At 47.1% G+C, this 26484-nt stretch overlaps 2 protein-coding genes across 3 annotated transcripts; both read right to left on the bottom strand.

Moving 5' to 3' along the window:
• Positions 1-1309: 1309 nt before the first annotated feature.
• On the bottom strand, positions 1310-7470 carry LOC141949400 (putative P2Y purinoceptor 10). Of its 2 annotated transcripts, XM_074882923.1 has the most exons (3): positions 7142-7470; positions 4421-4611; positions 1310-3557 (listed from the first exon to the last, which is right to left on the bottom strand). In XM_074882923.1, the coding sequence occupies exons 2-3, from the start codon at positions 4422-4424 to the stop codon at positions 2395-2397; spliced, it is 1167 nt and encodes a 388-aa protein (XP_074739024.1). In that variant the 5' UTR covers positions 4425-4611; positions 7142-7470; the 3' UTR covers positions 1310-2394. The 2 variants fall into 2 exon arrangements, with proteins under 2 accessions (XP_074739024.1, XP_074739025.1); XM_074882924.1 differs by lacking the exon at positions 4421-4611.
• A 4301-nt stretch (positions 7471-11771) lies between these two features.
• On the bottom strand, positions 11772-20817 carry P2RY10 (P2Y receptor family member 10). Its single transcript, XM_074882902.1, has 2 exons — positions 20640-20817; positions 11772-15064 (listed from the first exon to the last, which is right to left on the bottom strand). Exon 2 carries the CDS (start codon positions 15060-15062, stop codon positions 14040-14042), a length of 1023 nt encoding a protein of 340 aa, XP_074739003.1. The 5' UTR covers positions 15063-15064; positions 20640-20817; the 3' UTR covers positions 11772-14039.
• Between the last annotated feature and the right edge of the window lie 5667 nt (positions 20818-26484).

Here is a 26484-nt window from a genome sequence, read left to right as displayed (position 1 = left end):
GGTACCCAGCCAGGGTGTTTGTGGGAGCAGAACTTGGTGGACTGTAATAAAACAGAAGGGCTGTCAGGCATCTTGTGGCCTCTGAAGGGCAGAAAGCACCAGCCTGTGCTGGAAAAAGATATTTCCTCAGGGTCTGGTTTGCAAAATCCTTGTTATCCAGTGCATCTAACCCAAAAAAGGATTCTTCTGCTGTATTTCCAATGCAACCTGCAGTGCTGGCAAGCCCTAGGGGCAATGGGGGCAGCCCGAGTAAGGGTTGCTGTTGTGTTTCCACGTGATGGATTAGTGAGAGTTTTTTGGTTTTCTTTTTCCTGTTTTCTTTTTGGAAGGGGGAAGCTGCCTTGCAGACATTTCAGAAGAGCTGTGCAATCTGAAAACAAGCTGGCGAAGTCCCAGCGGTAACTGGAGGTATTGGGAAACCTGGAGCTCGTGCTGCCAGTAAGGTTGGAGCTGCAGTACGGGCTTTGTGGTCAGTCAGCAGGATTTATAAATATCCAGCTGTGGTTATTGAGGGTGACCTGGATGTCCACCCCAGCTACACAGGGTTGTTCCGTTCCCGGAAGACACTCACAGGCTAAAACCACGCTCCCAGTTAAGGTGCTGGTGGTGTCACTTATCTCTGTGGTGGCTGCCCGGAGCCGCCTCTTGCCACAGCCTGGGCAAGGTTTTGCTTGGGTGTCCTGTTTTGCCTGCGCACGCTGCTGGGTTTGTGCCACCTCAAGTTTTTTTTCAGCCCTGAAAACTTTTTTTCTTCTCCTCCCTCAAACAAACAAGGAAAATGTGTCCTTTTGTGGTGGGTTTGGTTGTCTTTTTTTTTTTTTTTGTGACGGAGGAGATTTGGGACAGAAAAAGCTGCAGAGCAGTGTGTTTTCTGCCTGTCTCTGGCAAGCTATAAGTACCAAAGCAAATTCCTCTAGGTTGTCTGGATCTCCACTCGTCTTTCTAAGACCAGCCTTGGCAACGTGAGGGTAATCGCCGCCCGCTCCGCGCTTCCCAGAAACGCTGCACGGGTTGGAAATGTGCATCCAATCATCAGCAAAGCTGTTTTCTATCAAACCCCCTCTGCCTACATTTACTTATATAATTCCCCGAGGGTTTTTTTGGCATTGCAGTCATCCGTGCCTTAGCCCACAAGGAGGAAACCTCTCAGCCCCTGTGCTGGCCGCCATGCGAGGGGCCATGGTGGCAGTGGGGCCTCTCTGAGCCCCCAGCTAGGGCTCCCCGCCTCTGCAGATTGTAGTGTTGCTCTGAGAGCAGATGTGGTGCAGGCTATTTACAAGCACTTAAAATAATACTCATGATGCAAAAGTACGTGTTGAGATCATTTTATTTCCTCCCGCGTTTGAAGCTTTAAGGATGCACTTGGGTCAGTTCTGTAAACTTTTCTCAGTACCCAGTGAGCGCTGGGGCCTTTTCTAGTTTTTAAAGCAAAACTGAGAGGCTTGGATAACATCTTAATCTGCAACCACAGGCTTTAGCAAACTGCCAAACAACACAAGACTCCTAATAACACAAGAGACAGCAATGCCAACTACTAGTCCTCCCTGCTGCAGCTCGCGCCAGGTCTCTGAGTAAATGTGCCCTGGGAGATGTCCTTCATCCTTCCTCTTTGCTCGTGGCATATCCAGTAACAGTCTGTCTTCCAAGTATTTATCCCCCCATAATCATTTGAGCATCCTGTAGCTCCCGGGAGCCAGGCAGACTCCCTCGCTCAGCTCTTGGTGTCTTTTTCAGTAGCGTGAGCTGAGCCCAGTTTGTTTGAAAACTCCCTTTAACACCAATGTGGATATAGGTTAATACTCTTTGCTTGATACATGTTGGTAGAGTTATAGCCTTGCAGTCTAGATTAGGTCCAGATGATTGATTTTTTTTTTTTTTGCAATGGGAAGAGGTTCAGTTTGCATGGAGATAATTAACTGTCCTGATCTAGAGCCTCACGTGAGCATGGTGGGTGCTGTAGGTCGTCGAGGGCTGCAGGTAGCTGTGATCGGGGCTGAAACTCCCCCATGCTACCTCCCCAAGCTGCGCTGAGGCTGAGCTGCCTGCTTATAACACAGGATCTAGAAGGATTTTCAAAAATGACAAGTATGTAGAAGCACTGAAACAACACAAATGAGGGACCTGAACCCAGCTACAGTTCAGCATGGGAGAAGTACTGGCATCAGCAACAGCTGTTTCGGGTATTTTAACAATATCACAATGGAGAATGCTGTAAGGCAAACAGTCCCCAGCAGCAACAATGCAACCAGCAAGTCTTTTTGCATTGAAATGTCCTTCTAGGTTAGATCCTGGCATCTGTTGCACACAAGGGTAATTCAAGATGCATTTGGAGACCTAACATAATCTTCCCTCAAGCGATGAGAAGCACCTACATGGACAGAAATGGGTTCCGTTTCAAGAGATGGACTCCAGCAGAAGCTCGTCAGGTGGCATGGGAGGGATTTCCATACTGTTTATTCGGCCAAAGAACTTGGGAAGAGACCAGAACTTAAAGCGAGAAAAATTTCTCTTCATATGAATATCGTGGTGGGTTTCGGTGATGGAGAGACTGCTCCCACGGCGCGTGAACCGAGCTCGCAGGGCAGCACAGCTGTGGCGCAGAAGCTGGTCCTGGAACTCGGAGGTCATGAAGTAGTAGAGGACGGGATCCAGGCAGCAGTTGAGGCTTGCCAGGCAGAGGGAGATGGGGTGGAAACGGAGCGTGCTCCTGTGAACGGCACAGTCCCGGATGATGTTCTCTATCACCATCATGAAGAAAGGGAAGTTGATGTGGTAGGGGGTGAAGCAGATGAAGAAGACAGCCGCGCACATCAAGACCATGCGCAAAGCCTTCTGCTTCTCGCTGGTGTTTTGCAGCTGCGTCGGACATTCCCGCAGGGACTGCCACATCTTCCAAGTGCAGCAGGCGATGATGCCAAAGGGGATGACAAAGCCAAACAGCTCCGCCACGGTCACCAGCGCGATGGAGGCTCCCGGGCTTAGCTGCTTCACCCCCAGGTCTGAGAAGCACGTGTTTGTGCTGTTGGACAAGGCTGGGCTCCTCACCACGAGCAGGGGTAAGCACGCCGCCCCGACGAAGAGCCAGACGGCAGCGCTGATGGCTGCGTCGTACCGCCGCTTCCAGTCCTTGGCTTTGAAGGGATGGAGGAGGAAGAGGTACCGCTGGATGCTGATGCAGGTGAGGAAGCAAATGCTGGCGTACATGTTGAGATACTTCAGGTAGAAGCACACCTGGCAAAGAAAACTCCCAAACGGCCAGGTGTGGTTTATGTAGTAATACATCCGTAAGGGCAGTGAGAGGACGTGAGCCAGGTCGGCCACGGCCAGGTTGATCATGAAGATGACAGCTTTGCTCTTCTTGCTGATGAAGCGGCACAAGACCCACAGGGCAGCGCTGTTTGCCAGCAGGCCAGGGATGAAGATGATGGTGTAGGTGGTTGCATACAGGGTGGACTGGAAGGACATCTGGGGATCGGTGCAGTTCCCAGAAGACATGTTGCTCTCCATCGCGGCCGAGTCTCTTGGTTCATGGGGCGATGAAAGCGGGTGAAGGGCTTCTGTAGGGAGTGAAAACAGATGCTGTAAAGCCAAAAACTCTCCAGTATTTCCCCACAGGGAGGAAATATGCTTCAGTATAGGAGAGTAAGTTGTGTGTAGGTGTGTGTACGGGGTGTGTGTGTGTGCAGGCCTACGTGCAAGGTGGGGGGGTGTGTGTGTGTTGGGAAGGGTGCAGAGCCAGACCCCGCTTACAGGCAGTGATCCCGGTCACCTTCCAGGCAGCGATCCCGGTCACCTTCCAGGCAGCTCCTTTCCAACTTGCTCTGCAGGATTTCATACCCTGCCACCCCCTAAGGCGATGTTGCGATTACACTGACGTTGCAGTTGAGCTCCGTAGTGTTTATCAATCTATTGCTAATGCCAGAGAGCTTCAGCTCCCTGGGGGTTTTCAGGACCACTTTTACACAGAGTTTTCTGTCAAACTCCCATCAATTTGGTGCTCTGATTATGTCTACAAGCCATTTCATGGGACTGTAAATAAATAGGGACTTCAAATGGATCTAGACAGTGTCTTTTCAGATGCAGAGTTCTGATGCGAATCAGCAGCAAGGGCAATAATTAGCATCAGCAAATGATGGTGCTGGCAGGCAGCTGACCGGAGCAGAGGCCGGTGGGAGAGGTGCAGACAGATCTATCAGAGCTCTGGCTCCAGATTTTAAGGCTGGATTTATAAACTAATAGCTGGCCGAACACACGCCAGTTGCTCTGCCGGTCCTGCTAACTCAATTCCGGCACTCATGGCACATTGTGCAGGCATCGTGTTGTAGCAACAGAAATTATCCTCCAGCAACAGTTCAGGACATGAAGGAAGATAAATACATCTGCCTTTTAGTTAGAGTAGAAATTCTTTTCATCCATTTACCCATTTCACCTCATCCAGCCAGCGCTGAGGGTATTAGTGGGTCATGGGGAGTTCACAGGTACTCGTGCAGCTCTCCGGAGAGGTGATGGATTTTGCCATTCGTGAGCAGAGCCCACAGGGAAAGGGTCTGCTCTTTCGGGAAGAGGCGATTCAGCAGCAGCAGGTTACAAACCAAGGGCCTGCAGCATCGTCTGCAACAAAACAGTGCAATTTTCCCTTTGGAAACAGAGTCTGTAGCTGCCTGCAAGGTGTCAGGCAGCCTGCCCTTCCCTTCCAGGAGACCAGAGCCTCGTATGGCAGAGCCCTGAGCACCTCTTGCCACTGCCACCCAGCTCCCCAACAGCAGTATTTAATTAAGCAGCAGCCTGCGGTGCTGTTTCCCGCAGCCCTGAGCCTGGTGTTTGCCACAGGGGTGGATTTTCTCTAAAAGCCAATCACCCACAGCAGGGACTGAGCTGCTGCGCAGAGCCTGGCGCTGCTGTGAGGCACAGGATGAAGGCTTCTCTCCTCTGTTCCTCCTCAGCTAGGCAGCTCTGCAGAGGGGCTGCCACGTTTTCAGTTTCAGGAGGAAGGTTATATGTTTATATACATAGATATCTGTAGACACATATATACCAAATGCAGCCAGCAGCCTCTCGGCGGCCTGCCCACCACTTGCACCTCTGATGTGAGAAGGGTCGCTGTGTTTACCCCCGTTTCTGTGCCCATGTGGTGCTTACACTCTGCTTTCCAAACTGAGCCCTTGCCAAACTGCCTTCTCCCATTTGATTATTTCTCCAGGGCTGCAAAAAAAGCAAAGCTGAAGTGAAACCCTGTCTGCAGGCGGGCTGCTGGGCTACTGAGTGTACCTTTTGGCTGCTGACTGGCCTTGAGCCAGCAGCCCCGGGTGGGAGTGTGCTGGGACATGGTAGGGGAGCAGGGATGTCTGTCACGAGGGGACAGTGAGAAACAAACCCCTTTGGTCCCTGCAGCGTCCCTGCGTGCTCCTCACCCGCCTGCAAGCCCACGAGGGGCTTGTGCTTGGCTCTGGCCCCGCTCTCGGCCAGTGCCCTTTGCACTGAGTCTGTTTAACCCTGGAAAAGTGGTGGCAGGACACCTTGTCTTCACATCCCTGGGGAAAAACAGGGAGGGGAAAACTGCCAGGGAGTGTGGGGAATGCAGCTATTGCCAGCTCTTGTCACAGCCTTCCAGCGACAGGGGTGGCACTTGCTGGTCTGGGCTTGTGAAAAGGATTATAGAGTGCCCAGCGTCCCTGTCCCGCCATCTCCTCCCTGCCACGTGCCTCAGCCCAAATCCTAAACCTTGTCCCTGCAGGCGTGACCGTGGGGAGCCTCCTTGACGGTTTTCTCTGGTTTTTTGGCTTTCCCTGGGAGTGGAGGAGCCTGTTTCTTGGTGGGAGGGCCGGTGTCATTCCTGGTACCTGACACTTTCAGTTTTTAGGTGATGGCGCTTGTCAGAGCACCTGGCGAGAAAGCAGCAGGGAGCTCCCTGCAGAGCCCCCGTTGGTCTGGCTTCAGGCCAGTGCTCCTTCACTACCGCACTTCCTGAAAGGGTGGATTTTCTTATTTATTATTGTTTTTCAGTTTTCGCCTTGCCCCAAGCCCCTCCAGCTCCCCCCGTGCTGTGATGCCGGTGTCAGGGTTGAGATACTCCCTTGGGCATTGGCAGGGGTTTTGTTCAGCAACTTCATAAAACCTGTACAAAATGCTCCCTGTCATTCCTCGGTTGTTTTCCTATTTCATCCACGCACAGATTTACACATGGGCAGGAGCATGGGAGGCTTTTTTTAACTGGAAAAGGTGAATTTTATCCAGCTGCATGCTGAAATTAGAGGGGAGACCAGTATCACTGCCAGAGGAGTAAGATCACTGATTGTGGATGTAGCACTGCAATTCATTAAATATAAAGTAACTCTGCAATTAATTAGGAGGTTAAGGCAGCTATTAAAACACCCATGTTTCTTTTTCTGGGTATGTTAGCAGTATCTGTTTCTGGAGGCGTATGTGTCTGTCACTATTGGAAATCGCCTGGCTACTCTGAATCACTCTGCACCCCACCCAGCCCTACATTGCTGCGGTCTTGCATTTACTACTCCCAGATTCACTGGCAAACTTGCCCTCATCTTTTCCATGGTTTGGTTGGACAAACCAGGCTAAAGCTGAGTGGCTGGGGGGAGCGCCCAGGTTGGGGAGCCCCTGGGCTGGGGGGACTGGGGCAGAGCTGCTTCCCTTCAGCTCTGCTCAAGTCTGGGATGCTGGAGGGAAAAGCAGTCTAGGAAAAAAAAAAAAATATTAAAAATCCCCTTTTGGCTTGAAATGACAAGCTCCTGATTTGAAGTAGTGGAGGCTTTCTGGCACTTGTGTTTTAAGTAGTCATTTTGTTTGTTTAATCTAGGCGCTAATAGGAAATGCATAAACAGAACTGGTCGGTTACGGCAGCTTCTGTCAGTAATGACAAAACTGAAGTATTTTGGGTAAAACAGGCTTTTCTCGCATACTACCACACACAGCATCCTGCTCGGACGCACCGAGCTCCACTCACCCAGCCCTCAGAGCCGAGCGAGACAGACATGGGCACAGTCAGAAGCTGCTGGGGATGTGGTACCAGCTTCTGCCTGATAAAGATCTCCTGAAGAACTACTAAAAAAAAAGTGATAATATTGCTCAAAACTATGATAGCGTCAGTCTACTGAAGAAAACATGCAGCAGAAATCAATCTTACCTTCCTGTGACTCCCATCCTTCGGGGGGGTGACATCCATGCTAGAGAGCAGGAGGAATGAGCTTTCTGCTTTTATTTTCCACCGAGTTTTGCAGCGATCCCAGCGACTCCTTGTTAAACTTCCACATGTTTTCGGAGCGCTGGAATCCTGCCGGCATCTGCAGCCCAGTACAGTGTCTGCAGAACAGGAAATCCTGTATTTTGTTTCTCTTCACCACACAAAACGTGTACAGCTAATGACGTTAAAACAACTGGGAAGGCGATGACGTTTGATCCAAGTGCCATCCGAGAAAGACCTCGGACGCGGATTTCTTTCCTTCTTTTTGCACAGAAGTTGTGATGGTGTCCTTCAGGCGAGCTGCTTCTGCTTTTATCCACGGTCACTTGCCATTTGCTTGCTAAAAGCTATAAAATACAGAAGCAAAAATCTTCCAGTAAGTGCTCACTAAAGGAAAACTGAAAACTGTGCCAGTGTAAGTTACTGGAAGGTAGTAATTTTCCTTCATTTTCTTGGAAGTTTGGTTAGCCTCAGACTATCAAGGCTATAGGCTAAAGCTAAGGGTTTGGACTTTATTTCAGAAATAAATATGATGGTTTAAGGTGGAGACTTCCCCAAAAAACTATTTTTTAAAAAAAACCCATAATGTGCATCATTCCCTATTTCTTTTTTTTGCCTCCTTTAATTCCTTTCCCATATATATGTATTTTTTTAGTTCTTTTACTGCCTGCTAAGCATGACCTTCTTCTTTCTGAATTGCTGAAAACTGGCAGGCATATATTGTAGTCTAACTTATTGTGAGCTGCCTCATTTCCAGCTGAACGGTTTTACTTGATATACAGTGTCACATCTTTCGGCCCAGGGCTTGCAAAGATAATATGGCTGTTGGCATCTTTCCCTTTCTTACTGTAGGTAATGTATAAATAGAACTATTCTTGCTCCATCTATTTTTCTGTAGTTTGTCCTATGACCCTGAAAAATTATCAGAAATGTAACTGTGGAAGAGAAATGAAAGAAGGAAGCTATTATAACCTTTAGCTGTAGAATAAGGGGCCAGCTCAGGGTCTGGGATAAGCGTGCATCTTTCCCCACACATCTGAGCCCACTGCTCTGCTGGCCCTGCAGTTGCCAGGGTTTCTCGGTGCCGGCAGCGGTGCTGGCCACGGGGACCCCAGCGCGCTCCCATGCCCTGAAGTGGTGCTTCATAGAGAACAGAGAAGAGGATCCTTGACCTGAAGTGTCCTGTGGTCAGTGGAGATGCAGTTATTTAAATGCATTGGTCAACATCCTGATGAAAGTGAAGGCAAGACCAGTTTATATACAGTTTCTATACCAGCCTTTATAGACATATCTACGGGCTCTTCATTAGCACTTGCTTATCCATCACATAAACGTAGCCTGCTAGCAAATAAGTACCTGTGAAGCCCCATGCTTCTCATCTCAGCTGAGAGTAAAGTGACCTGCAAGATGCAAAAGCTGCTTATTGTTCCAGCTTTTCTTCTTGTGCATCTTTTTCAGCAGCTGATCCTGCTCCTTGGAAGACAGAGCAGTGCTCGTGTGTTTGCAAAACGTTCACAGATTCGCAGAAGGGAGGCTGGCACTGCGCCCCGTCCCTCTCCAGAGGTTAGAGGTTTATCCCGAAGCAAAGTGGCTGTTTTATCAGGATATCCTGCCTAGGACATCCTACTTCTGTGTCTACAGCACACATCCAGCACTGCATCCAGCCATGTCTGAGCCCTATTTTTAGGTAGGTGTTTACAGCAGGGCTGCTGGGGAAGGAAGGGTCAGTGGATGTCAGACCATAGAGAGGGTCAGACTCACACCTCAGGGTTCATAACCACGTCAAGTCCTTCCTCATTGCTTTTTTTGAGTACTTTTGCAGATCACAACCTTCCTGGTCGCGAAAGGCTGGTGGATTGACAAGCCTCAAGCCCCTTCAACACATATTAATCAACCTATCTTTTCTTCTTTCAACTGCATGCGTATTTTTGTTTAGCTTTTCTGCTCTTCTGGCTCATTATTGATACTAAACATGAATTTAATGCTATGCGATGTTGTACTTTCAAAAGCAGAAGACACAAAAGAATTTTTAAATAACCGTGAGACTTTATCTAAGGCCTCCAGAAAAAAAGGTCGTCTTTAGCCTTTAGCCTGGTATCCTGTGGGCAGAAGGCCAAATGCATATAATCAGCATCTCTTTAAGTGCTCAGATATTTAAGAAATATCTGACAGGATGCACCTGAAGGATGTATGAAGAACAGTAGGGCATTCAGGAGGAGGAGGTCTTGTTCACACAAAGCAACTCACCCTTGTGCAGAGACTTGCTGTGACTTGACCAGAGACCTCAGCATGTGGCCCCTGGGGGTGGGTGAGTCCCTGGTGCCCTTTAGTACACGGTGCCTCTCGCCACTGCTGTGGTCTCTACAGGGACAGCAGTTTTAGGAAGCTTGGATTTATTTTACAGCAAATAATTGTTTGTCACTCCCCACCTTTTTGGGCTAAGCCCTTGTGTAACCCACAGACCCAGCATTTTTGGTGAAAATGCACCAGTCATAGCCCTGAAATCTGTTAAATGCAATGAAGCATTTTCCTATTTTTGAGCTGGCTCCTGGTTGTTGAGCTATTATCCTGCATTTACAACATTTTTTTTTTTTCTCTGCGCAGGGAGCTAGTAATTTCATTTGAGTAAAGAAAACGAAGCTGAAGTACTCACAAGATCCTGCAGCTCCGAATTTGAGGCATGGGGTTTCTTTCCAAACCTGTTTGCTGTCAAGCACAGGAGGGCCCTTTCTCAACCAGGAGAGGAATTACCAGATCTCTGATAGCAGATAAGATGAGATGGCCATTTGCTGGCACTGCAAAGAAATGCATTTTCTTTTGCTAACAGGTGAATGGCTCATGTGCTAGAGAAGAAGAATGTCACGCTGTGGTTTTGCCCAGGGCTGTGCCATCAGGATCATGCACTGCTGTCGGTGCAGGTGACTTGGAGACCTCACCGTGTTTCCACCCTGACCAGTTCCCTTCGAGGTGAGGCTTGATGCAGGGTTGCTCCAGCACCAGGTGCCTTCAGATCCATCCTCTGCAAACCTTCACAGCTGTACCCAGCCTCTTGATTCAGTTAACTTCTGCCTTTCTGTGGCATCTCTGAAAGATTGTTTTTTGTGTCTGCCCAAGAAGGATGAAGATGTCTTCTTTTTGTAGCTGGTGAGTCTGGGCGATGGGACCAGCACAAGAGATAATCCAGGAGCAACATCATGAAATTATATTTCCTCTTTTCAAAATAATAAACAAGTTTTATGGTCACAGGAAATGGGGTGAATTAAAGGAACCGGAGCTGGGCACACTGTGCCTTTGAAAATGTGAGAGTGCTGGCAGTCAAAGCCAGCACCTGCAGCCCCAGGTCTCGTGTTGGATCCAGCACCTCTGTTGTGGTTTGAACTCAGCCTCTATCCTGGCCAAAACCAGGGCAACCTCCCAGTCACCAAGGCAGCTGAAATACTGTCCTCCTCAGCAGTACTGCTGGGTTCATCTGTTCTCCTCCTGAGGCACGCTGCTGAGGTTTTGGAGGACTTGAACTAAAGGCTTTGAGTTTCACCTATGGGTTTGTGGAGGCCAAATGGACAGTCTTTGATTTCTTTACGTGCTTTCAGAAAATTACAAGTTTTGCTTCATCTCTTTTTACTTTGAATTGTTGCTTTTGCCTAGCTCACTGTCCTGACCTCTTGGCTAACTTTCTGTTGTGGTTTAACCCCATCCTGCAACTAAGTACCACGCAGCTGATTTAACACTATCCTAGCCAAAACCAGTACAACTTTCCCCCACACCAGAAGAGACCATTAGACCAAGTTGTCTAACCTCCTGTGAATCAAAGTGATGTGACTTGAAAGGCTGAAAGTGTTGAGTGTGTGACTTTTCCTCACGGGCTGGAGCTGCAGTATATAAAAAGGACAGTTTTGGGGGGGTCTAAGTGAGTTCAGAGGGTGAGTGAGGCAGGAAAAACAGGGGAGAGCATGAGCAGCTGAGGTGCTTGGGGATGCCATCATGGTGATGGGGAACATTGTCCTTCATGGAGTCACTAAATCCGTTGTTAAGGTACAGGGTGGGAGAGCCACCATCACTTGGGACACTCAGACACTGGAGCAGGTATTCCCCTGCCAGGGCCACGTTATAATTCTCATCACGCAGGGGACTGTAGTGACCAATTTCTGCTTTATCAATCTTGTCGTAAATCGTGAGAGTGCTTTTTTAAGCTGGGTAGATTTGGATCTGCACAATGATTGTTGGATGAGATATAGAGAGATGGTTTCTGTGGTCCTGCCTACATATAAGGACAAGAGCAGTTGCTCCTCACCCAGTCACACACCACCTGCCCCACTGCTATTCCCATGGAGGACCTTCCTCACCCCGAAATACCTCCAAATTCAATGTAAGTTTAAAACTTACACTTTACAATATAAGTTAGAGTTTAAAAAAATAAAAATAAACACCAGGGGTGAAAACCTTTCTGTAGACAAGCAAGCAATCTGTTTAAGAATAATAAAAGTTGATGCACTCCATCACTTGACCTCTGATTCAAGGAGGAATTGATTCCCATTCAGTTTTCTAGGCATAAGTGATAACTATAAAACTCAGCTTATGTTTGCAAAAATGCGTTTATTTTTTAAGCATCAGGTTTTTTGAAAGAAAAATGTAGGACAAGCTACATAATTACCATAACAGTGCCTTCAACTTGTTTTCATCCGATAAATGGGGAATTGCATGAGGAAAAAAACTGCAGTAAACAGCTCCCAGTCACATGCTAGCTGAACAAGGTCCATAAAAATCCTCAAAACAACCATTGAAACTCAAGTGTCCTTCACAGACAATATTATACAGTGTCTAGCTTATGAGAAAACTGCTAAATTGACAAAAACTTCATTATGCATGCTTAACTGTGTACCTGCGCATCAACCTCTGCTCACATTTTTAAAGGGGCTACTTGCAGCATATAAACATGAACGTGTATCATTGGCATAACGAACTGCCAGTTAAATCAGAGAAAACATGTTTATTGACCAGTGGGAGATGTTTGCCTTCTCTGCAGCTTTCTCAGCAGAAGCCTGCAATAATACTCTCTCTGTGACAGTTACTTCCTTCAGACAGGTATATTTGGCATTTTCACTTACCCACATGTGTGATTCAGTTCATCGTACTGTAGCCCATAATCATCATCTCACAAATGGGAGGAGAACTGCAAGAGCTTATTATATTTAATCAGCATGTCTTTGCTGCCTTTTGGAGGAATTGCAGTGTAATGGTTATTTAAACTTGGCTATTGTTTGCTTTTCCCCATTTGATTGTAAAACAGCCAAGTGGGAAAACATAATATGCAGAAAATTTTTGGCTGAGTTAAAATGTAATTAAGTGGAATTGAGTAGTTAGCTTTAAAATATACTTAGCAAGTGTTTCTGGTATCTCTTCTATTTTTGTGTTTCTGGTATCTCTTCTATTTTTGTGTTTCTGGTATCTCTTCTATTTTTGTAGCAACATATAAGATGTTGCACTGGTGCTTACTGAGAATTGTACACGTTCCTTTTGAAAAAGCACAGGTTTTCAAAGGCCATAAATCAGTGCCTGTGTTCAGCCAAAACAATCCCCAGGTAGCATGAGGATACCCTTGAAGTTACACAAAGTGGGTGAACTTGGCCGAAGAGCTGTCACCAATTTATTACAAGGGGTAAATTGTCACTGCTTGTCATAGCTGATTATAACAATGTAAACGTTAAGATCACAAGAGGAGTTGGTGGAAAAACATCATGACGAATAATTTACTTAAGAAATTAGCCTATGCTCTATTAGCGAAATCACCTTGGCAAGAACACCTCTCTTTTTTAAAAGATGTGTCAAGTGAACCCATTGAGCCAAGATTTTCTGGGCAGATCCATTGCAGGTACCTCTGGGCCCAAGAAGCCCCACAGAGAAGAAAGTGAGGACCTGAACTGTACCACCAGTATCACCAAATCCACCTGCACCGATGCAGAGTCTGGCTGCGCCCAGCCTGCGGCGTGCTCCTGCCCCTCAGGCCCAAAGGCAAAGGCCACCCTGATGTCCCCTTTGCCAACCAGGGCAGCTCGGAGGGGAAGAAAGTCACTCGGAACAAGGGAAGGACCCACTCTCCGGAGTGTTTGAGGAGCCATTGAGAGAATTTGTCTTGCAGAGGGTCTTGCACCAGCTATAGGTGCAAGTTACAGGATGTGTCGGCAATTAAGGAGCAAATTTAGAGCTGGGTGAGGAGGAAATAATGAATGAGAGCGGGAGGGGGAGTGCGGGGAAGGTGAAGTGGAGGTAAGCGTGGTGACCAGTGGTCTGTGCTCAAGGCCAGGAGCGGGCAGGGGTAAGCTGGGACTGCCATGCTGAAGCAAGCTGCCACCCGTCATGTGTCTGCAGCCCTGAGTGCGGAAACCAAAACTGGTGTTTATTATTACTGGCCATCTTCAGGTTCTTGTATGTGTGGTGTGTTTGTAGCAGAGAAGACACTTCAGCAGACATCAGTGTATGGACCTGGGATTGTCTTTGGCTTGATCGTAGAGCCATGGAGTCGGAAAAAGAGAAGAAAAGCTCCTAGGATGTTTCCACCATTTCCTAGCAAAAGCTTTGTCACTCCCTCCTGTATATTTTCTCATCCAGCTAGGTCAGGCGTGCGGTAGGTGTAGTCACGCCAGCTGGGTCGCTCATCAGCTTCCAACACATCCGTCTTATGGTCTTAAACAGAGTTTTATCTTCTATATATCAAAAGATTTCCACTGCCATGAAACTCCCCTGAATAAACTTGCAGGATCTTCCACAAAGGAGTTGGTAATCAAGTATCACAGAACAGTTCCAGATTTCATACAAAATATCTTCCTTTCAGCTGGCTTTTTTGTCATTCCTTAATTGATGAGCCACTCTCTTTGCTCATCAGCCGACTCCTGATGACCATGCTGCTGTGCCTTGATATCTGGTCCTGAAACTCTGAAGTCATAAAGAAATACAGGATCGGATCCAAACAGCAGTCCAGACTTGCAAGACTTAAGCAAAAAGGTTGGACATAGAGTGTGATGGTACTCAGGAAGCAGTCTGTAATTACATTTTCTTTCACCAACATGTAGAAGAAGAAGTTGATGTGATATGGTGCAAAACAGACGCAGAACACAATGGCACACATGGAAACCATCCTTAAAGCCTTCCGCCTCTCACTGCTGTTTTGCAGCGGTATCTGGAAGCCCCGAAGAGAGTCTTTTGTCTTCCAAGTACAGAATAAAATAATGATGAGCGGGCCGATGAACCCGAAGATCTCCGCCGTGATTGTCATCAGCACGGTGGCCACCTTGCTGTCGATCTGCCGGACTTGAAGGTCTGCAAAGCAGGTATTTGTGTTTTTGGCCAGGCCATAGCCACGCATGATGGGGAATGGCAAGCACGCTATCCCAACGAAGAGCCACACCACAGCGCTGATGGCTACGTCGTACCGCCGCTTCCAGTCCTTGGCCTTGAATGGCTGATACAGGAAGAAATACCTCTGAACGCTGATGCAGGTGAGGAAGCAAATGCTGGCATACATGTTGAGGTACTTCAGGTAGAAGCACAGTAAGCAAAGGAATCTCCCAAAAGGCCACGTGTAATTAATATAATAGTATATTCGCAGTGGCAGCGAGAGGACGTGAGCCAGGTCGGCCATGGCCAGGTTGATCATGAAGATGACAGCTTTGTTGTTCTTGCTGATGAAGCGGCACAAGACCCATAAGGCAGCGCTGTTTGCCAGGAGGCCAGGGATGAAGATGATGGTGTAAGTGGTTGCATACAGGCTGTTTTTGAACGTGATGTTGTGACTGGAGCAGGTCTGGTTGCTCTGTGTCATGACTGGGCTGCTGGAAACATCTGTCATGGTATAGGGCTGGTGGGTCATTCCTGTAGAGAACAAAAACAAGGGCTGTAAAGGCAAAGGCACTGCAAGAGTTGTCAATATTCACATTTGCATTTCCTATCTGCCTATTCAGGACAAAGTAGAAGTTTGGCAATGTCTTCTGTATAAAACATCCTGCTATCTTCTTCAAAGCTACCCCTTCAGGGTCTCCCGCTATTCACACAGAGGTGGGGGACCATTCCTGTATCATCCGTCCCCTTTCCAGGCTGCCCGAGTGCCATGAGCATGGGTGAAGCTGTGCCATGCTGCTAATGGAGGAGCAGGAGAAGCTGCCCATCCTTTTGGCAGCTCAAGGTCATCTGTGGTTGGGTCTCTGGGTAGCAGGGGAGGAATACATGGCAGAAAGGTGTGCCATAGCCCAGATTCTGCATGGCCCAACAATCAAAATGTGGGTGCCAACCACTGAATGATACCCACCATTAAGTTGTACATTAGGCATTGTGCGGGTGACATGTCTCCTGACCCCACCGGTGGACCTCCTGGATCCACCTTCTCTGGCATGATGGGGACAGACCACGTGGAAAAGGGTAGCAGGGAGCAGGCTTGAAGAGTTTGACTGTTGCAAATGCATCCAGTGCTCCTGACATGTGCTGCCCTGTATTTAAGCTAATGTAACAAGCAGAGAGCTAGTCAGATCACCAACTTCCATTTCTCACCACCCCAGCAGCCTCAGTTCAACACTTTTTTCCATCAGATAATTTTATTTTTAGATACCTCCAATTTCTGGCTCTCCTTTGATTCATATGATTCGGGATGGCGAAATGTCACATGTTGAACTGTTGGGCCATCTTTCTTTTGTCAGCTTTTGTAAGTGGAACTTGTCTTCAGTAAAGCAACACAGGGAGGAGGAGTTTGGTTCTATCGGGTATTTCCCCATAGGGTTATAGTTCTCATTACAGTGATTCCCTCCTGTGTTTAGTGTAATGGTTAAAATTGACTATCAGCTTCCTATTTCATGTGGCACTGCAGACACTGATTCATTCCTTCTGACTCATTTCCTGCACCACTGGCAAGGGGCACTTGCCAGAAAAAGTGTCTCTGTAGGTAGATATTAGTAACTCGTACCCTGTCACTAATGTTTTTTTCCTTTGTGTTACAAAGAAAGAGTTTAATAGCTCTCAAGTGGCAAAGAACACAAATAGCTGTTTTTTCAGCTTGTAAATCGTTGCGGTACTTGGACTTGGCATCTCATACAGACACTGTTTAAGGCTACTATGGAAGGGTTGTAATTCAGGCCCCAGAAATGCTCAGAGGTGGCAAGGTCCCAGCATGGGACACAGGCCACCCTCGCCGTGGCTCTGGCTGACACTGACGGTGAGCAGGGCCACCTAGCCACTGCTCTTGTGGGTTCCCGAAACAGATGCTGCTGCCAGCTTTCTTGTTTTTCTTTTTAAACTTGCCTTTCCTTTTCTCACAGTCTTCAAAAAGCAAGGTCTGCATGTTTATCTCTTGCAGCACCCTCAGCTTTAGTAGCTAGGCTACATCCTTCAGTTGTACCAAACATCAAAGAAATGCTGCAGTCACGAAACCCTCTATCTAATCCCCTTCCTTCACCAAGATGGCATGAGTACATGGAAGCCAGGTGCCTCGAGGCACAGCTCCCATGCTGGATTTATCCTTCCAGGGCAATCCCGCCAGTCTGCACTTTGCTCCCAGTAACCCTCGCCCCAAGGCAGCTCTAGGACAAGATGCTCTGCTCTGTGGTAGGGTGTCCCCAGCTGCCCCCATCCCAGGACACCACAGCCATGCTCCTACCATGAGGCCGTAACATGTTCATGAGGAGGGAAGAGGCTCAAAGGATGCTGGAAACAAGGGGGAAGGATGCACCTGGCCCATGGCCTTATCCTGGTCTGAGAAGCAACGTTGGAGGCCTCCCGCTCTCCTTTCTGGTGCTTCTCAGGACACTGACAGGGAATGGACAGGGCATGGAGCTGGGAACTGGGGTGTTCACTTAGGGTGTTGCTCCTCAGAGCAGTAAATTGGGGTTACATCCCATTTCTTGAGGGTGCTGTGAATTTCTGGCACTTTGGAGATTTGTGTTTCCTTTCGACCTGGTTTGTGGGCAGCTCTAGCTGGACATGCTGTCTGCTGCCCTTGCCTCTGGTGAGAACACTGCTCACTACACCCAATTCCTGTCCCTTCAGGTGGCCTCCCACTTTGGCACAACACCATTAAAGAGTTACTTTCAGTTATTAGCTGCCTGCTTTCCCTTGGATGTCAAGGTTAGGCTGACTGGCCAGTGCTCCTCCCAGACACGAGTGCTAGGTGGCCATTGAAACCATAGAAGATTGGGTACATTCGCAAAATGTTCTATTTTAAGGACACGCTTATATTTAAATGCTGGCCTGTGGACACGTGTTCTTCAGTTCAAATGAGTCATATAACAGTCAGTTTGCTTACTGAGGTCCCTAGATACAGTTAGTCCTTAGTTACATTTCATGTGACAGCTAAGGACCAGACCGCCACATCAGCAATCAGAATAATCAAGTTCAGGCTGCTGACTCAAACTGGCCTCTGAATGGAGCCATTTAGGGTAAACCGACGTGCTCAGGCTGCGTCTGCTGTGACAGGAGGGTGATGCTGAGTGCACATGCTTGATACCAGAATTCAGCCTTCGCTTTCGGATTGCAGCAAACTGTGCCCCGGCCTGCAGATGAGCACAGGGCTGGGCCTCGAGGGCTGCGGCGTGCCTGAGACCGTGGTGGAGCCCACGGAACAGAGAGGTTCCCCCTCGGCCTTCATCTTTATCTGCTAATTGTCCACAAGGTGTCAGAGTTAATCAAGATTTCATTTCTTTGCCCTCCTTAAGGTATTTTTCTAACCCCCAAGGGAGTAGGGCTGTCTGAGCGGCGGGAGGCAGAGGCGGTGGTGTGACTGTGTTCTCATGAGTTTGTGTTGCTGTCTTCTAGGGTGATCCCAAACTGCAAAACTCTTGTGTTGCTGAATCATAGAATCACAGAGCGGTTTGTGTTGGAAAGGACCTTAAAGATCATTTAGTTCCAACCCCCCTGCCCCAGGCAGGGACACCTTCCACTAGCCCAGGTTGCCCAAAGCCCCGTCCAACGTGGCCTTGAACCCTTCCAGGGAGGGGGCAGCCACAGCTTCTCTGGGCAACCTGTGCCAGGGCCTCACCATTATTTCCTAATAACTGATATTAGGGAAAAAAATGCTACCAGAAGTAGTCCTCATTGCTGGTATTTACAGGTAGAAGAGTCCTGAAGAGCTGCACTTTGATGGACACTAGGGAACTGCTTTGAACCTTGGAGCTAAAAGGTTATAAAACCCAACCTGTGGAAATGCCGGTGATGTCCCATCCCACCATCCTGAGCAAATGTAACACTGTGATGATGAATGGGAGACGTATGGCCCATGGAGTCGGAGAAAGCCTCTCCTTCGCATTCAGCGAACTCAGGGTCAGGCCATTTACAATGAAGAGGACCGAGCAGGATGACCTGCCTGTCAGTGCAAAAGCTTTAACACTTTTAATATATACATGGGTGATGGCTGGCTCATTGGAACGGGGCACTTTCTGAGAATGAATGACTTCATTGCAAAGTCATAAAAATATAATGAGATTAAACCATCTCTTTAGGCAAAATGTACCCAGGCATATGCACAGGGGACTACAAAACAATTGTACATCTGCCCTTCCTCCCACTCCTCTTGTTCGGATTGAAGCTTAGTCCCACACTGTCCCTTTATCTTCCCACAGGTGCACAAAAGCAGACACACAGAGATAGCACTGAATGTCGGTCTGAAATTAGGTCCCCAAAGCTGTAAAGAAAGCAAAGTCATTTGCTGCATGATGTGTGTACAGCAAAGGCAGAAGAGGCTGAAAAGCTCCAGCAGATTTTATCAATGCTTATTTAGATTTTGCAGGGAGACAGCTCCTACTGCAACATTGTTTTCAGAATACAAAATATTTTAAAAAATTGGTAGCAAATGAATACACTGTTATCTAACTGCTGGTTTTTACATTCCAACTAGAGTCTGTATTTCTGAGGCTGTTGCAATAAGGACATAATTAAGCGTGCACGCTATTACTTGTAGCTGGACATGTGGAAACTAAACGTGGCATTTCTAGGAAAAAAATGTTCATCTTGATAGGACTGAGAAGCACAGGACTGCCGTTCCAGAGTCCTGGATCTCTCTGGCATGCCCATCAGCAGACAGGTTAATTGATTTGATTAAGGCACAAATGCTTCAACACTCTGCCCTCATTGCGTGGCCGTGAATCTCGCGCTATTGCACTCGCACTTCAGTGTGAAACCTCTGCAGTCAGAAGTGGAAAGTTCTACAGTTAAGGGTACTTTTTCTGGTTTTCTTCTTCCACAAAAAAAAAAAAAAAAAAAAAAAAAGAGCAAAAAAGAGCAGATCTGGGTTGTCTGATCTGTTGTGATGAGATGTTTTCATTTTGCAACACTAGTCTAATTCTCACTCCTGCAGCTCCAGCAGCAGCAGGATCAGGACACGGATGGGCAGCAGGATGCCGACAGCCTCGTCGGAGCGCTTGCTCCGGGCTGGGTGAGGGCTGTCCCACGCATGGACTTCCATCATGGATGCAGTTCCCGTGGCTGGTGATGTTTGCACCAGAGCCAAGGTCCCAGCACTTTCACTTGACACCAGAAAAGATGCCCTTGAACAAAAATCACACTCTTACTTCACACATCCTACTGCTCCAGCCTGCTGCTGAAGTCCTCTCCTACATCAATCTGTGGCAAGCCAGATTTGACATACTGACTCACCTTCGGTGCAATTCCCTTTTGATTGACTCTAAGAAATGTCAGATTCCGGGGCCACCCATTATGAACCCTGTCTATAAGTGCCAAACTGCCTATGTGCTATTTCCTGGGCTCCCACCGGGGCTGAGCTGCCGCTGCAAGTGAGTGCAAGCCCCTCAGTAAACCACCTTTTACAAAGCTCAATTTAAAAGCTTCAGTCCGTGAAGTAAATTAAGTTTTAATCCAGACTGCAGTCTGAATTATGAATTAAAACTGCCTCAGGGTTCTCATTAACAAAACAAGTCCAAGCAATTGTGTTATTTTTGTCATATTGTGTCCCCCTGGCTAATATTAATTTCCTACTGTTGCAACTCAAAGAGCGTTGGATGGCATGAAGACAGGCAGCATGTAGATTTATTTTTACGGCAATATAAATCACCGTCAGAAAAAACAGATTTGCAAGTTTCCCTTACTGTCAATTATGATTTTAAAATAAAATATCTTCCCTGAGAAATCAGGCAAAAGAAGGAAATTGAGCCTAGTAGTGACACCGGAGAACAGTTGGAGAACTGTTAATTGCCCACGCTGTAACATTTTGCTTTCTCCTGCAACAACAGTTCCATGCAGCCGCCGTTTCTACTCCTCCATGTGTTCATACAGAGGATTGGCGCGCAAGCTGGGCTGCTGTTTTTTCAAGACTCAAAGCACCACAAATCTCCTCCTGGCAAGAGCCAACCCCTACGAAAAAGCCCAAGGAGTGCAACGTTTTCATAGGAAACAGAACAGGCTCGTTAAGGTTGGTTCTAGATTGCAAAGAGAGAGCTTAAAGCAGCCTTACCTTTTCAGGCAGAAACCCAGCTAAGTGCAACTGTGCTGTCAGGAGGAAGTGGAGTGTCCGGGCTGCACCGCACCAGCCTTGTTTACATGTGCACAGCGACCTGAATGACATCACGGGGTGCTGCAAGGTGCTGCTTTGCCTGCGGCTTCATGCTGGGGCTGGGGCTGGGGTGGGCGCACGCCTCGCAGCCCTTACCTGCCTCTGCGGGACTTGCTCAGCTCCCAGCCCCGCTCAGCTGAGTCCCGGCCAGGCGTACACACGGTTGCCTCAAAATCGGGTTTGTGTGCCTTCGCCCTTGGTGTTTTCTCTCTCGCTGCTCCACCGGGATGGCTCGGCACCCCCCAGGCTGCTGAGTGGGAGAAGGTCCCAGGTGGAGCTGGGTGCTGCTCTGTGTGGGGTACCCCTTCCTCCTCTCCCACTCTTCCTCCTCTCCAAGCACGAGCTGCCCATGGAAACACTCCCGAGGTTTCTGCTTGCTCCTCCCTGGGAAATTCAGCTTTGCTCTTGCCTCCTGATCGCAGGGCTGTGGATGGTCATTGCTGTGCGTGAGCCTCGGCTGGTGGTTGCTGTTTCACCTAGTGCTAAGTCCCCTTGCTGATGAAGTCCAACTTCCCAACAGCTTTTTATAGCACTCGTGTAAGCCTTGCTTGACATTTCTCTTGAACTAAATAAGCAGGCAGCTGGGTTTACACTTGCTGGAGTTCATAGAATCAGGATGGTTTGAGTTGGAAGGGACCTTAAAGAGGTTCGCTGCCAGCAATGTCAAACAGTGGCACTTCTTAAATTGCTTCAAGCAATGGGGTGAAATCCAGCCTCACCCTTACCCCAGGGGATAAATCCATTAGTGAGGCCAGGACTCTACCCACTTAGAGGATCTAATTGTTTGGATTTTCAGAAAGCCGCCAGGAATCTGCCCTGTTTTGCCTCTTCAGGATGGGCCTCTGGCTCGCAGCACACCACTGTCCCTGTAGCTCGGCAGTTAAACACTCTGCTCTGTTGTGGTTTAAGAGGGTGAAGTGGAAGATCACTGCAGCTACTGTCTGACGTGGGGACAATATAGATGTTGATGTCTGACCACTCAGAAACCCAAAACTGATGGCTCTGATGCAAATAAGAATGCCCCACCATGAGCACCCCCTAAAACGCAGTGCTGTGCTTTACAGACGGTCCCGTTTCCATGAATTACCAAAGGCGGTTGGTAGAAGCTGGGAGATTGTCAGATGTTTATTTTAAAATTATTTATATGGGCTTCATGAAAAGCAATAGTGAGCTTTTGGCCGATGTTGCAGTGTTCATCAGTACATCCTGTTTAGCTGATTTTTTAAGTTGTTCATCGGCAATGGGAATATTAGGTGGAATTTATCCAATCACAAAGTTGTCTTTAACATTAAATCACGGCACAATACTCTGCAGGCCAGCGAGCAAAGCAGAGCCTCATGTGGGAACAGCAATTCAGAAACAGTTCACTGATTGACCCCACTAGCATTTGTGGAAAACAAACATTATCAACTCTTCTGCAGCTGCTCTCTTGTCTGCATGAACTTCCATCTGTAATGCTTTCATCCCTCACTCGGTTGTCACTGGCAGACCTGACTGATCTGAGCAAAAGCCACAATCTTTGGGGAGAGGAGAGATGAAGTTAATCACAGCTGCACTTGTACATGTTGGTACATGAAACATTGCCGTCACAAAAGTAATCTATAACAATAAAAAGGGTGCTTGTGAAAATACACTGTATACTTAAGAACAGGTCTACTTACAGAAAGGATGCAGCTCCTGCTGTTGCTCTGTACTCATGCACATAAATTGTTCTGGCAGTCTGGTTTAGAGCAGATTGTTATATGAGATATGTAGGACCAAGAAAGAGATTTAAAGGCACAAGCCATAGCACTTGCAGAATAGTTCTGCTGAATTTCTTTGTGCTTAAATTTATCCAGTTGTAAAGCAGGGATAACATTTTCCTGTCTGATACAGAAGGATGTTTGCTGTCTGGACTTTTGGAAGACTCAGCTAGAAGTTTAGATACATTCAAAGCACTTTTAAGTGACCTGTCCTGTACCATGCACGCTTGGTGCTGGAAGAGGACTATGGCACAGCCAGCCTGGAGGCCCCGAACCTCACTTGCCAGTTCTGCGTATCAGTTATCCTGCAGGCAAGGAGTGAGGAAGTGGCTTTTTCTGCTGATAAAACTGAACTTACTCCAGGGATTTTGCAGACAGTTATACTGGTTACAGGTGTAGTTTCCCTATTTGCCCTAATTATGTAGGTAAAACGGATTTGCATAGCATGCCAAAGACTGTTCCCACTCTTGGTTATGGCTTACCAGAATTGTGAGCTCACCAGAAATATTCGCTACCATAATTGCCTACGTTAGAGGGCTTGGCCCCTGCAGAACAGCGTGGGCAGTATTTCCTGGAGCTCAGAGGAGGGGCTTGACCTCAGCAGCTTTGTGCCGCTCTGGGTTGGTTCCTTGCGGAATGACTTTTGTGTCCTCCACTGTAGAGACGAGAAGCCCGTGTGGAGCAACCTCCCTGGGCAGGGGCTGCCCGAGCCGTCGGGTTTAACCGCGGCGGCAGCTGGGACGTTTGCTGCTGTGGCACAGCGCTGCCAGCGTCACCGCTGTTAGGTAACAAACAATTGAGCAATACGTGCTCTCATGGCTTTAATGCAGAAAAATAGCTCCACATTTGCCTGTTGGTCTGTTAGGAAGCTTGTTTCTATGTGCAAGAGTGAACCTGTGTAGAAACATGTTACTGCACCTTTTTCATGCTTCTGTTTCCAAGTTCTTTTCCAGAATCCAAAATTAGGTTGCTGCTGTGTCTTACTGCGCAATAGCAGCATCGGTGCATTTTGGTTCATAGAATATTTGAAGCAGTTTCTTTTAGAAATGCATGTTTTCCACATGTACAAAGGAAGGAGTCACATGAGAAAAAAAATCATCTCCGATGAAATAAATTACAGCCCTTTAGTGGGAACCAGGGGAAAAACAATTGCATGTCTAAATTATTAGTAGTATCACTAAAATTATATCATCATTAACATTTGCCTGAAATAAAGATTTAGGGTTGGATTTCATGTCATAACATGGATAACATTTATTTTGCTGTCAAGTCAAGCCTTCATGGTATGGAAAAGCAGATATTCAGTGAAAGATACTACCAAGAAGTTATGGGAGTTTGGTCAAAAGTTGTACTATAACAGACAGAAAGTAAATATTTGTATCCCAATTGTTCATCTTCTTATGGAGAATTAGTTGGACTTATTTAAAGGAGTTCAATGACTTATAATAGAAAGTGTAAAGCATATATGCAGATTAAGGTACATAAATATGTTGTTTATTCTAAAGTCCTCTTGCATGCTGTAAATCAGATAACAAAAAGAGGAACACAGAATGGCAAACATTTCAAAATTCTGGACCTTTATCTATGTATTTGGGCCCCCAGATGATAATCATTATTTCCCTTGGGGGGGAAAAAAAAAAAGAAAAAAAAAAAAGAAAAAGCAGGCATATCGAAAAGGTAAAAACTGGGTGTACTCAGAGAAATAATTTCTAATTACCTGTCTGCATTTTTATGGCAACTGAAATATCATTGCTCATTAGTGACTCTTTTGCTGTTACAGAGCTACAATTACATAGCGTAGTTAAATCATGTTGTTAATAATTTCCTCTGGTCCTAGCACAGACGCACATGTTACTTTTGTCCAAAAGAGAGGCAGATTCTGTTTGAAATAGATAGGTTTTTAATTGAAAACAGGAGCATTTTCTAATAGAGAAGCCTGCTAGTTCTTAGTTCATCACTGACTACGTCCCACAACACTCGCTCCCTTCCGTGGGCTCTTGAAACTGCGAACAAATAATGAACTGAAAATGTTCATATCCAAGTGCTTCTACAGTAACAGAAATATTCCTCTCTGACAGCAGAAGGAGAAAGGAAATCTTTGAATGTTTTGGAGTCTGGGGTACCCAAAACCTTGGAAGCTCACCCCAGATTTCATTCAGACCAGCTGAGCACCCTGAACTTCTGGAACTGGATGAAACTCTGAGGAGATTTTCTCATTTGGGGCCTGCCAACAGCAGCCACAAGTATTTACCCATCAGAACCGTTGCTCTTTTGGTTTTGTTATTTACTTCTGAAGTTCTATTTTTCAGCAGAAACTAAAAAGGAGGAAATATGTCTTCTACTCTAACACACCAGAGCCTCTGAGAAGTATTTTCCATGCAGCTGATACTAAAAATAGCTTCATCGTTGTCTTTGCTAAAACTTCTTTGCCGTCCTTGACAGTTCAGAATCCCTTGACACACAGAATCCACTAACCTATGGCCTTTTGGAGGGGATAAAAGAAAATTTTGTAGGGGAGGGAACACATGCTTATTTTAGTCAGTGGTGATTTTAATTTCTTTGCCCCGTTTGCCTATTAGGCTTGCAAAAGTTCTCTTTCCAAGGGGGTCTACATAACAGTGAGTAACCCTGTAGCAGCTGCTGCAGGCCTGAACATGTGATTCCTTCTTCTTCTCTGCACAGTGTATTAAACACATCCTTTACGTGCCTTTAGGAGCTTTATGTGAACTGCCATTTCTCACTGCCCAGCAGTGTTCCTGGAGGAGAAAGACTGGCACAATCTGGTGAGATCCATCTAAATGTAAAGGTTGTACAATTAACAGGCTTTAGAGCTCTCTGCATAAGGATCTTCTAGTATCAGATCATCCAACTAAGGAAACCAAAATCAACGTGGAAGCTGCCTTCTAGAGTTATGTCAACTCTTACATGCTGGTGACTAACCCCTCTCGTATTGGCAAAGCCAATTGTAAGAGTAGCGGTGATGAAAGTCTGTGAGAGTGAAGTTGTACATCCTCAGGTTGTTGCCATTGGGAACCTACCTGAAATATAATAACTGGCTTTCAGGAAATGAGATTTTCAACCTGTGTTGGAACCATTGGGGCACTCCCATGCCCAGAGCTCACCCTCCTGCCTGAGCCAGCAGACACAGTAACTGTAACCTGCGGTAGTGCCAGGGTCAGCAGGGGAAAGATCGTGCAACTGGTGTGGGAAGATCCACGGTTCTGAGCTCAGGTATTTGCATGTTTGCAGTACTTCCTCTCAGCAGCCCGAAGGAGTTCCCATCTGTTACGTGACATTGCTTACCAGCATAGGAGCGCACATTGTGATTTAACACGCGTGGAGAAGCAGAGAAGTGGGCACCAGGAAGGCCGGAAGGAATGTGAGGCTGCTTCAAAAGCCGTTGGTGTGCCAATGTCCTGTGCCAATGTCCTAGATATTGGCTGTGATGTTGCAGCACCCAGCACGTGATGACTGCAAAGTGAAGGGCAACAAGCTTTTTCATCTGAACTGGAACACAAGAAGCGATGAACTCCACAGGGGATTCCCAAGACTGGAAAACACCCTCCTAACAAAAACAAGCAACCTCTGCTCATGATCTTCATCACATTTGCTTCATAAGGTTGTGCTTCCCCTTTCACTTCATCTGGGTAGACAGCAGCAAAGGTTTCAGCAAACAGAGAACATAATTAAAATTAAAACTAGGAATAACCTGGCAAGAATGAGGTCAGACTACTAACATACGCAAAACGTATTGGTGCGCAGGTCAAACCATACAAGAGCTAAAGTCAAAGCAAGTCAACTAAACTCAGTATGTAGAAGTACTGGTAGGGACTTGGCACTAAAGCTAATCCCCTGTAAGCCCCTTTCATATCTTCTGCCCTAAACCAAAGCCAACTGCAGCTGAAGGAAGATTAAATCCTTCGCAAATTCACTGGCCATCCTTCAAAGTAATAATCAAGTGTGTGCAGCCAGCAGTGCGTGGGCTGAGGCCCAAGCAGCCGTAC

The sequence above is a fragment of the Strix uralensis genome, chromosome 13 (assembly GCF_047716275.1).
Source record: "Strix uralensis isolate ZFMK-TIS-50842 chromosome 13, bStrUra1, whole genome shotgun sequence".
In the NCBI taxonomy this organism is placed as follows: domain Eukaryota; kingdom Metazoa; phylum Chordata; class Aves; order Strigiformes; family Strigidae; genus Strix; species Strix uralensis.
The sequence above is the reverse complement of the archived record's forward strand: the minus strand, read 5'-3'. Positions and strand labels throughout refer to the sequence as shown.

What these genes read in the sequence shown, in the direction of transcription:
- P2RY10 (XM_074882902.1), bottom strand. Translation starts at nt 15,062, where the DNA reads ATGACCCACCAGCCCTATACCATGACAGATGTTTCCAGCAGCCCAGTC.